The 12,567-nt window shown below is 32.3% G+C and overlaps 1 protein-coding gene across 1 annotated transcript; it reads left to right on the forward strand.

Annotated features, from left to right (window-relative positions):
- Positions 1–5,407: 5,407 nt before the first annotated feature.
- On the forward strand, positions 5,408–8,896 carry LOC143047723 (big defensin-like). The gene is made up of 3 exons (XM_076220933.1): positions 5,408–5,521; positions 7,082–7,324; positions 8,649–8,896. Exons 2-3 carry the CDS (start codon positions 7,093–7,095, stop codon positions 8,783–8,785), a joined length of 369 nt encoding a protein of 122 aa, XP_076077048.1. The 5' UTR covers positions 5,408–5,521; positions 7,082–7,092; the 3' UTR covers positions 8,786–8,896.
- Positions 8,897–12,567: the final 3,671 nt, after the last annotated feature.

A 12,567-nucleotide genomic window follows, 5' to 3' on the forward strand; every position in this document is an offset into this window, starting at 1 on the left:
GTTTCAGGTCATCGTTGATCCTCTGACATTACTCCTCTTAAATTGTTAATCCGTACTTAGAATAAAAAGCCTGATGATATTATATTATAAGCCCGGTACCTTTGATAAGTATGATTAAAAGGACACTTTGATCTCTGTATACCAGAGACTAAATGTTTTGAGGTAAACAACTAAAGCTTATCATATGGCCTAAAACAAGAAGCAATAGCCAACACTGTATAATAAGCTACAAAGGTTCTTAAACAATTAAAATTAGATACCCAAAAGCTTGATTCATGCTCAAAACTACAAACAAAAGCAAAAATCATAAAAAGCAACTAAAGACAACCATAATGAATAACAAATCAATTTGAAAGATATTAGGCATATGATCGATTGTTTACGTTAGACACGCGTTTCGCCGACAGAAGACTCATTGGTGACGCTCTAACCAAGTAAAACTTCGAAGAATATTTAAAAACACGTAATCCTATTTAAAATACGGCTTAGGTAATATATACCCCCTGAGGTAGAACATTTATTGTATTTCAAATATCTATACGAAGAATTCAAAATTGTCAACTGAATGAATAATTATCCCAATATATTAAAGTATTTATAGTATGTCAACATACAGGCTCTTGGCGTGGCCCTAGCACATACGCTATGCTTTCTCTAAAATATTGATCAAATTTGCACCATTAATAAGTCTACCGTATGCGATGATTAAAACAGTAGGAAATTTAAAAGGTGGACATATCTCACGTTCAAGTTCATGGGTAAAAAATATCAGATTTGACACATTTTTGCGTACTTTTAGTTGCACAACTTAAATGTGCATTGATCCAATTGAGAAAGAAGTGTTTTTCAATAGTTATTCATAATCTCTACTTTTTGTAAGTGCAAATTGACTAAGAACAATAAGATATTGGTTTTCTACCAAGAAAAAAAAACGTTGACATTTCAGCTTCTATGGTCCTTTTAATTTTTTTTTATATACTGTGCATAATATTGTACCAAAAAAAAATGCCTTCATGGTTTATAATACTCTTTTCCGAAGCGTTTAGGTCCGTTAACTTGAGGGAAATTACCAGAGAAAGCGATTTCGGAAATTTGAATGAAAAGGGGGAGTGTGTAAAAATGTATAAAATCCAGAATAATATAGTGATGATGATATGTATCAAACAAGTAATGAACTTTTGAATAATACGAACATCATATATTTGGGTTTCAAGCCGAAAATATCTAAGAAATGAAAAAAAAAAATGAAAATTGGCACCATTTTTATAAAAAAAAATTCCAAAATTGTTACAAAAAGCTTCTTTTTTTTTTTCGCAAAAATTACTTCTTTTATTTTTGAAAAGTATCTTTTTGTGCATTGACATGTTAAACGTACATAATTTTTGCATTGTGACAACAGAAAATAAATCTACATGTTAATTTTTCACTCTTCAATACTGTGGGTCATTTTTCAATTTGGAAATATTTCTCGATTTCAATTCAATTTTTACAAAAATTGCACTGTACGAATTTTTACGACCGACCAAAAAAGGAAGTTCAGATATTATACTATAACATATAAAAAAATCAGCTGTGTGTTAGGTGGGTGCATTAAAGTCACTAACTAAGCGTCTTTTCTGAAAATGTCACTCGCCTATTGTTTTCATTTGATGAGATGGGATATCACTTTGGTGTCTTTCGCCTCTCACTCATCCTGTTTACCAAAAAACAAAGAAATACAAACCATGTTCTAACATGATTCTAACAGTAAAAATAGTAATAGAGCGGCGATCATTAGCCCAGTCAAAAACTGCATCGGAATGGCGGAGTAGTTTTTGCTTCAGTAATGACAGCCATTTCATTATTAAAATATTAACGTTTCATGACAATTTAATAAGACATTACCAGTTATTGGTACAAGTAAAGCTATGAAAGCCGTACACAAAATCATCTTTCCTGCTTTTTGCATGGACAAGCCCTCTACTGATAAATTAAAACAAAACAGACATAAAATAAAAACTAGAAAAAATTAAACACAGAAAATGACATATCCGGAAGATGATAGAAGATTCAAAAGCCGTCCATCGATGAGCAACGCCTAGAACGAGAAGCGAGCTTTAAAAGGTTTCTCATGGTGTATGAAAAAAACGTGGGTTCGAACCCAATCATAACCCATAAATCAAAATGTACATGTAGAGCGCCTCTATAAGGGTTTGGTCCAGTTGTATATTATTAATCTACAGAAGAACAGATGTCTATAATTAGGAAAAAGGGGGATACACAACAGAAGTTACCAAATTTAGAAAGCAGGTATACGTCTTAAAGATCGATTCATAGATAAAGAAACTGGTGAGACCGATTAAATTTATCCGAAATGTTCACTGTAGATAGCGATCTGTACTAGAGTAACAAAAGATATGAACTGTTTTAACACAATCGAATAAATAATGTCAAACTAAAAAAACACGTCCTTCTACATTGGAACAAATTAGTCTTTTCCGACACCAATCAAAATGCTTGATTTCCTAACAACCTGCGTAGATTAAAGGAATTCACTACGGCCTCAATCCATTTGTCATCTGAGTGGAAGTATTACATTCTTCGCTTGCACCTGCGTACTCTCGGGATAACTTAGTTATCAAAGGTACCAGAATTAAAATTTAGTACGCCGGACGCGCGTTTCGTCTACATAAGAATCATCAGTGACGTTCGTATAAAAAAGTTATAAAGTCAAACAAGCTCAAAGTTGAAAAGCATTGAGAATCCAAAATTCCAAAAAGTTGTGCCAAATACGGCTTAGGTAATATATGCCTGGGATACGAACATCCTTAGTTTTTCGAAAAATTCAAAGTTTTGTAAATAGTGACTACTGGGCTGGTGATACCCTCGGGGACGAAACGTCCACCACGCTCATATAAAAAAAAGCTATAACGCCAAACAAGTACAAAGTTGAAGAGTATTGAGGATCCCAAATTCCAAAAAGTTGTTCCAAATACGGCATTAGGTGATATATGCCACCTTCTCCGTTTTTTTACACCGAAAAGCAGACGAAATATATGTTTGTGATGTTTAAAACCGACGAAAACGTAACATTGATGCTGGATTCTGTGAGGATTAGAATTGATCTTCATCATTTTATGTAACTACGAATAATGTTTCAATAATTATCCCAAAATACATCTGGATAGATTAGGTTGTAATGGAACCATTAGTGGCACTTGAAAGCTTTTAAGCACACATAATATTTAATTGGTCTAGACCAGGAAGAAATGGGAATGAATATCACAACAAACTACAATAATTGAAATCACACTTATGATACTTAAAAGTATTGGGTTGCTAATTCTAACTAAAGACCCAGTATTTGCATCTCCATGCGAACTGATATTTTTCTTGATTAAGTTTATCTGTTAACCCCGGTAGATGTAACTGATCGATTTGAATAAATCTAATTTGTACTTAATTCATAATAACCAACCATAATTTAGTTCATCGATTATAAACCACAATAGAAAAACAAAGAAATTTTAATCCTTACAATTATACATCTATAGCTTAAACTGGAAGTCGTTAAAAATTAAATTGAGCTTTTTTTCTTCTCTTTTTTCTCCGGTGCATTGTTGCAATGTTCATGATATTGTCATTCGGAAAAAAAGCGCAGTCATGGATGTTGTTTTTTGTTTGAACATATATATCTAAGCACCTGGTGATTGCTGTCAGCAATAGTTGGAGAGTTCACAATTGTAAAAATGAAAACAGTACGCTTGTCTCAGACCCTTGTTTGAAGTCGTTCTGTAAATAAAGGCAACAGTAGTATACCGATGTTCAAACTCATGAATCCATGGACAAAAAACAAAATCGGGGTAACAAACTAAAACTGAGGGAAACGCATTAAATATAAGAGGAGAACAACGACACAACACTACAATGTAACACACACAGAAACGGACCAAGCAACAGACAAAATCCCACGAGAATAACAAATATAACATCAAAACCAAATACATGAATTTGGGATAGACAAGTACCGTGACACGTCTTATCGCAATGTGAATTTACACTCAAAAATAAGAGAAAACAAACGACGCAACGTTAAAATGTAACACATACAGAAACGAACAATAATATAACAATGGCCATATTCCTGACTTGGTACAGGACATTTTTAAAGAAAAAAATGGCGGGTTGAACCTGGTTTTGTGGCATGCCAAACCTCCCCTTTTATAGCCATGTGAAATATAACATTAAGATGACAACTCAACACTACAGGACTACAATATAAATAAATTGGAGAATACAATTGACAAAGAAACACACGAACAACAGCCAACAAAAGGCAACAAGTTGAAAATTTTAATACGCCAGAAGTGCATTTTATCCACACAAGATCTACTAGTGATGCCCAGATACAAAAGTTTGAAAGCCGAAACAAGCACAAAGACGAACAGCATCGAGGACCAAAAGATCAAAAAAGTTGTGCCAAAAACGGCCAGGGTTTTCTGTTAGTTACCAGAACATCCTTATCATTTAGAATAATTTATACTTTTGCAAACAGTAAATTTATAAAATTAATAAACAAAAGCTGTACATGATAGAACTGAAATATTAACTAATTACAGGAAACAACTGAAATACATTATATAACCAGACATTTGCAACACAATATGTAGACACATCCGAATATGTTTAAACCTCAACGCCAAGTGATGTCATATTTGAAATTGTAAAGAATGACAAAAAATGATGACGTCATTTGAATTTGTAAAACAGATAATCAAAAAATGAAAAATGACGTCATTTGAATGAATAAGATAGAACTAGGACTGACCCAAGATTACATTTGAACTAAATACTGATATTGCACTTAATAACAATGCACATTTCAATATATATTAATAGCAAAGTAAGGCAGCAATTAACTATATTATAAAGCTATGTCCGGTTTGTTTTGAATCTCACTTCAAACGTATCGCACTGATTACGTTGAACAAAATAAAATCTAATAAATGAATGCGGTGATTAATATTATTTACCATAACACATAAATATAATAGAAAAGAAGTCAACACATTTGACAAAATCCGATAAGAACTACAAATAAAACATTAAACATTTAAACTAAATACATGAATTTGGGATAGACAAGTACCATTGTAAGTGTCATTCTGAATAATTCGTATTTCCAATATGATATGGGGGTTATTCTAAATAGTTTTTATAAAGCGAATGTTTTCTTCGAACACTATTCCACTTGTATCAATGAATCTAGAGGCCTATCATCTTGAATGATGAAATATTTTATCAAGTACATCGAAAGACATTTGATCTAGGTATGATAAACAGGAAAATAAGGAACACATTTGAAATTCGTAATAAGATATCACATACTTGAAACACGGTTCGAAAGCGTCCATCTTGTTTATAATAACTGTTTCACTTTACTTCCTGATTTACAGTTATATAATGTATTTGGATTCAGAGAGGAGGCAAACGTAGCCAGCTAGAGATAGTTTCAACAACGTTAACCCTGCTACGTGATATAAGATATTTGTAAATTTATGTTATGTACCAATAATGGTATTAAGATTATTCATGCATGTATGTGATACATCGTAAACTCAAAATATGAAAATGTTAATACATATTTGTTTAGGGGCCATCTGAAGGATGCCTCCAGGTGCGAGAGTTTCTCGCTGCATTGAAGACCCATAGGTGGCATTCAGCTGTTGTCTGCTCTATGGTCAGATTATTATCTCTTTGACACATTCCTCATCTCTATTCTCAATTTTAAGTATTTAATAATGTTTGAATAAGAGTGTAAAGCACTAGCTTTATAACAATAAGAAGATGGGATATTTTTGTCAATGAGATAACTATCCACCAGAGATCAAATTACGTAGCAACAGGTCACTATGAGGCCTTAATAAATGATTATAATCCCTATTGTGTTATAACTTATAAAAGTGTCTAGGCATGACAAAATGTGACACAATTTGAATAAGAAAATTAATAGCCCGATTTATGCCAAATTAATTAACACTAACAAAACAGATATATAAGCTACTATATACATCCACGACTTCTTGATTTGTACAGGCCCATACAAAATGCGACGAGTATGATTTAAGTCCTTTCTGTTTGGTCAGATTGTTCATCATTGTTGAATTATGGTTACTTTTTTTAATGTTTTTAATGAAGCGGGCGGAGTAGCAATGTTATTTCATTTTGATAGTATTTATTGTTTGTTTTGCATAATTTTTATGTTCATATTGTCCATTCTTTGTTTAAATTTCTTGTTCAAACTTGCTCAGGCTCAAGTTGGGACATATGCATTTGGTTAGTCTTTAAATGTCCGATATCATGCTTATAGTCGTATATTACCTTATGTTTCGAAACATTCACACATCCCTTACTTTCAAATGGTCAGGTTTGCATTCCTTATAATGAAAGTAAATCCTTCATAAGAAACGCAAACTGTATATATTATATTCTTGTCCTTTTTGTTATGTTTGATCAAGTAATAGCATATTATATACATACATACTAAAAACCTTCTTTATTTTTTTTTGTAAAAAAACAACCATATATATGCTTTTTAACTAAATTTTTGATACTCACTACAACTATACTTATCTCTTAGATCTGGTCTTAATGTCATTTTGTTTCAGGGGTGAGGGATAAATATTAGCTTTTTTTCCACGTTCTGCATGTGGTTTTTTTCATGTGTTGTTGGGTTTTTTTTTTTTTGTATCGATCTGATGAGTTTAGTCTTTTTCAACTGCTTTTATAGTGAGTATATAAGTTGTGCTGTAACACTACTGTCCCATGTTATTTGAAGAATTGAGCGCTAACAAACATGTCTAGTCCCATAACATTCTGTAAGTGCCTGTCTAAAGTCAGGAGACTGTAGTTAATTGTATGTTGTTGGTTCATTATTTTGTAAATTGTTGCCAACCATACGGAATGGGTATTATTTACATTACTGGAGGCCGTATGGTTCCCTATTATTGTTTATATCCACTTGAGTTTGAACTTTAGATGAAAGTTATTTCATTGGCAGTCATACCACATCTACATTGAATAATATATCGACTTTCTCTTCAGCTATCGATTATGAACAAGATGGCTTTCCTCAGTTTGGTCTATACCATGCTGCTGATAATACCAGGACCGATTTTAGGAAAAGCTTTGACTAAGAAAAATGTTAGAAAAGAAAGGCAAGCAGAAGCAGCTGCGCGTGCATTACTACCATTAGCCTCCTACGCAGGAATGACAGTGTCAGCACCTGTTTTTCTTACATTGGTAGCGACCTATGGGATCTATGCTGTCATAAGTTATGCCATTAGTACGTACACTTATATAATTTAAAGATTCTTGATGTTTGATACTGTGTTTTTGCAATGTACGAAATGGGCAATATTCTGGATTCCAGAAGACCCGACATGGCACCATAGTTGAACAATATGTTTTAAAAATGAAGATGTGATATGTACATGGTCAACGACACATGATGGCAAAATACTATCACAAATACGAGAGCTTTTTGACAAACAGTGTCAGAGAATTACATTCGCATGTCGTACTATAGTGAATAAAAGTTGACAAAACGCCCGCAAAATATTTGAAACATACAGACGGTACAATAGTCAAAAAAACATAATCGTAAGGAATATTATGAAGTATCAGAGGTTTATGTTGAAGCATGGACGGATGAAGTCATTGCGTTTCTAGCTACTGGAAACTATAAACAAATACGTGTTATAATTGAATCTTTGAGTCACTAAGGGACTTTAATAAAGAACTCTTTCACACGTTACAATGTTTTCAAAGTATAATATTGATATTATTTATTCCTTAGATCGTGCTTTTTTCGCCATTTTTTTTCTTTTTACTACATCTTTTATTTTTGTTTTCATTATTGTTCTTATGTGTTCAAATCATTTGTTATCTTTTGTTTGATTTATTTTTGAAAGAATAAAGAATGTTATAGTATACCACAGATATTATTAGTTACACAGTGTGCAATTGTCCTAATACGAGAATTTATCGGGTTAATAAAATTCATATCGGGTGAGGCGAAGCCAAACCCGATATGAATTTTATTGACCCGATAAATTCTGTATTAGGACAATTGAACACTGTGTAACGAATTGATCCTGATTTTGTTCTATTACATATTATAATATTAAAATTCAATATTAGGACAATATCAACCAAATACAGTCTAGATAATTAAAAAAACTGTGAAAAATTAAAAATATTAGGACTTTATAGCAATTCAAATTTCATTTTTTTTATTAGGTCAATGGTATAAGCAAGGATTTGTATAGTAAGACATAAGACATTATACTACAGTCTATGCAAAAGCTCACGAGATTCCAATCCTTCTTACTATACAAATCCTTGGTATAAGGGAGATAATTCCAATTGACGTAATAAAAAATTGTACTGAAATTTATTAGGACAATATCAGCCAATCAAATTGCGAGAAATTACTCTAAATCAGGATAAATGTTCTTGTTGGTGTGGTTTTCAAAAAGAAAAACAATTATTGACGATCAGCCTAAGGCTCTTTTCATTAAATAGTGTTACAACTTAAAAGTATAAACACAATAGAAATATTCACTGTAATGCTTGACAATAGTGTGATTTATAATGATGTTTTACAGGATCAAGAAGGGACAGGGACAGTCATTCCTGTGCCAATAACAGAGGATGGTGTAGACGAAGATGTCAAAGCCACGAGGTGGTAGACTGGTATCATAGTGACATTTGTGGATCGTACAATTGCTGTCGTCCATATTAATGAGATCAAAATGTATTGACTTGTATCGATCTTCTTTTTCGTCATTTTTTTTTTACGTGCATTTTTTTTTTTTATTGAAAACATGAAATTAAAGACTATTTTTATCAAAAATATTGTTTAAACGTGGCTCAAATACTTGTTCTACATAGCATGCTCATTATTTAGTATGAATACATGCATGAATACATATAGGTTAAAAATCAATTGGTCATCCATTTAACACAGTACACTTTAGCCGATACATAAGGGCCACCCTTAACATCATTGACAAGTTCTAAATAACCATTTTCCATTCTCAATTTTATGAGTCTAGGTCAATCATGGAACTTTTGGTCCTAAGTGATCATCTCCTTTGTACTTGTTTTGGCTTTCGAACTTTTTTCATCTGAGCGTCACAGGTTAGTCTTGTGTGGAAGAGGCACACGTCTGGCGTATTAAATTTTGAATTAGGTACCTTTTGTTAGCTATTATTCGTGTGTATCTCTGTCATATATGTTCTCCCATTTATTTGTATTGTAGTTCTGTCATGTAATGTTGTCATTTTAATGTTATATTTAACATTGCCATAAAAGTGGGAGGTTTGATATGCCTCAGAACCAGATTCAACCCACCATTTTTTTCTTAAAATGACCTGTTCCAAGTTAGGAAAATGGCCATTGTTATATTATAGTTTGTTTCTGTGTATGTTACATTTTAATGTTGTGTTTCTGTTGTGTCGTTGTTATCCTCTTATATTTGATGCGTTTCCCTCAGTTTAGTTTGTAACCCGGATTTGTTTTTTTTCTCTATCGATTTATGAGTTTCGAACAGCGGTATACTACTGTTGCCCTTATCTGACACCAAAATAACAAAAACAATTACTGTTTTCTAACTTTTTCAAAGTAAAAGTGATGTATTTTTGTTTTCAGTGTATAATTATTGAGAACAACTGAGAATAAGAATTGAATTAAGGAACTGATGCATAAATATAACTAGATGTTTATAATTGTCCAGAACATATGCTCCACAAAAAAGAAAAGCATTCTGTTTTGATATTTTGATCAAGCAGAGGTTTGTTATTGTACTGAGTTTGAACATATAGTAATTTTATTCAAAATCCACGGCCTTTTACCCTTGTACTAATCATGTGCTTGATATATTGAGGATTATTACATGCAGCACTAGCAATGATTTCCTTAAAACAAGTTAATGAATTATGATATCTTTTATACAAAATATAAGTATGGACAAATTCAAGTACACCATCCAGGGTTTTGCTCGACTTAAGAGTCTCAGCAAGAGTGTTTTTGTTGTTGCAATGAAAGTGTTAGGATAAACACTACCATATCATGGACAAACCAAATGTTGTAACGAAAATCTCTATATCACACTAAGATATAGATTACTTTATTCGCCACAAAATCCCCCTTTTCTCCCAAAAACAATAATTCGATATATAATATTACTTTGAAAGACGTTTCACTTTGGTATATGTCCAAGAGGAGAGAATTATACAAAAGGGACAATTAAACCCATAAGGATGTGCACCTTTTAGGAGCCGAATATTTCAAGAATTATTATTTTTTCTTTAGCTGGTTTTTTGGGTTTATATGACTGTAAACATGCGGAAATCCAGTTGAAATAGAACTAAAGAATCGAAGCTCTTTGTTAGAGAAGGCGATTAAAGTACTTGACGATAGTCTTTTGAGTTGGATAATGAAAATGCTTATCTTCGAAAAAATATATTGTTTGTGTGTGATAACTAGGGTTTATAGTCTTCAACCACTGAAAATTTTTAGTCTGCCCTTCCACGAAATATTTAATTAGAATTTTTTTAAATGTTTTAAGAATTTTCGAAAATTCCACATGACAACCGATCGATCAGACAATAGTTTTAAGTTGAATCAATGCAGGTTTGACGTAAATTTTACATTGAGGTTCTGAAAAAGGAAATCACCAATTCACCAACATTCCAACTGACTCCATTTTCAGAAAACGAAATCTGTAACAAACATAAACTTTTAGCCACCGCTTTACAAGCAGAGCCAAATACAATGAAAGTCCCAACAATGTATTGGCTTCCGAAGCTACACAAAACCCCTTACAAATATAGATTTATTTCGTCTTCAAGCCATTGTTCAACTACTAAATTGTCTATTCTTCTTACCAGCACACTTGGTACAATTAAAAACCTTATAATAAATTGTTCAAATAAGGCCTTCGAAAATAGTGGAATAAATTACTTTTGGAGTGTCAAGAACTCGTTGGAAGTACTTGATAAATTGCATGCTTATATTGGTGATTTTGAATCTATTCAAAGTTTTGATTTTTCTACCCTGTATACCACATTGCCTCACATTCTCATTAAGAAAAAATTCACACACCTAATTAAATGGGCATTCAAAAAATCAGAATGTGAATATATATGTTCAAACTCTTTTAGGTCATTTTTTAGTAGCAATAAACAAAAAAACTATGTTAATTGGACATGCTTTGATACTATATATGCCCTTGAATTTTTACTAGATAACATTTTTGTTCGCTTTGGGGATTCCGTATATCGTCAGATTATCGGAATTCCAATGGGGACTAACTGTGCACCACTTATTGCGGACCTCTTTTTGTATTGTTATGAGTTACAATTTATGACAAAAATAAGCAAAGACCCATCAAAACAACATCTGATAAACAAATTTAATAATACTTTTAGATATTTGGATGATATTTTGGCTCTCAATAATGACGACTTCAGTATGTATATTAATGAAATTTATCCTGCTGAACTTACTTTAAATAAAGCTAATACTAACAATGACCACTGCCCTTTCCTCGATCTTGATATCTATATCACTAACGGAAAGCTGAATACTAAAATTTATGATAAAAGGGATGATTTTTCATTTCCTATCGTTAATTATCCGTTTTTAGATGGTGACGTTCCCTTGTCACCATCTTACGGTGTTTATATATCTCAACTTGTACGATTCGCTCGTGTATGTAACAATGTTTTAGATTTTAACGAGAGAAATTTATGTATTACTGAAAAATTATTACACCAGGGTTTTCGATATCACAAACTAGTCAAAACATTTACTAAATTTTATCATCGGTATAAAGACATCATTCGTAAATATAGCTCAACATGCAGACTTCTTATACATTCAGGTATTTCACATCCAATTTTTTATGGAAATATTCTTTATAAAGCACAAAGGTGTCAGTATTTACCTCAGAAACTTAAAAAACATTTGAATAGACTTATTAAGAAGGGATATAATTACGATACTGTTGTCAAGTCATTAAAGATTGCATATTTTGGCGTTAATATTGAGTCACTGATAAGGTCTTTGCGTCGGAACTAAACACATTTATTCTAAAAACAGTTGTTGGCATGACACGGGTTATGTTCTTCTCATATATGTTATGATGGTATGATACTAAACCCCTAACGGGAAGGATTGTGCCTGATGTACATATGATGAAATCATAATCTTTCAGTCAGTTTAATTGAAGTCTGGAGCTGGCATGTCAGTTAACTGCTAGTAGTCTGTTGTTATTTATGTATTATTGTCATTTTGTTTATTTTCTTTGGTTACATCTTCTGACATCAGACTCGGACTTCTCTTGAACTGAATTTTAATGTGCGTATTGTTATGCGTTTACTTTTCTACATTGGTTAGAGGTATAGGGGGAGGGTTGAGATCTCACAAACATGTTTAACTCCGCCGCATTTTTGCGCCTGTCCCAAGTCAGGAGCCTCTGGCCTTTGTTAGTCTTGTATTATTTTAATTTTAGTTTCTTGT

The sequence above is a fragment of the Mytilus galloprovincialis genome, chromosome 10 (assembly GCF_965363235.1).
Source record: "Mytilus galloprovincialis chromosome 10, xbMytGall1.hap1.1, whole genome shotgun sequence".
In the NCBI taxonomy this organism is placed as follows: domain Eukaryota; kingdom Metazoa; phylum Mollusca; class Bivalvia; order Mytilida; family Mytilidae; genus Mytilus; species Mytilus galloprovincialis.

Excerpts from the sequence above, each read along its gene's own strand:
- LOC143047723 (XM_076220933.1), top strand. The coding sequence starts at position 7,093 with ATGAACAAGATGGCTTTCCTCAGTTTGGTCTATACCATGCTGCTGATA. Across the intron at positions 7,325-8,648 it reads TGTCATAAGTTATGCCATTA|GATCAAGAAGGGACAGGGAC; the intron begins GTACGTACACTT and ends GATGTTTTACAG.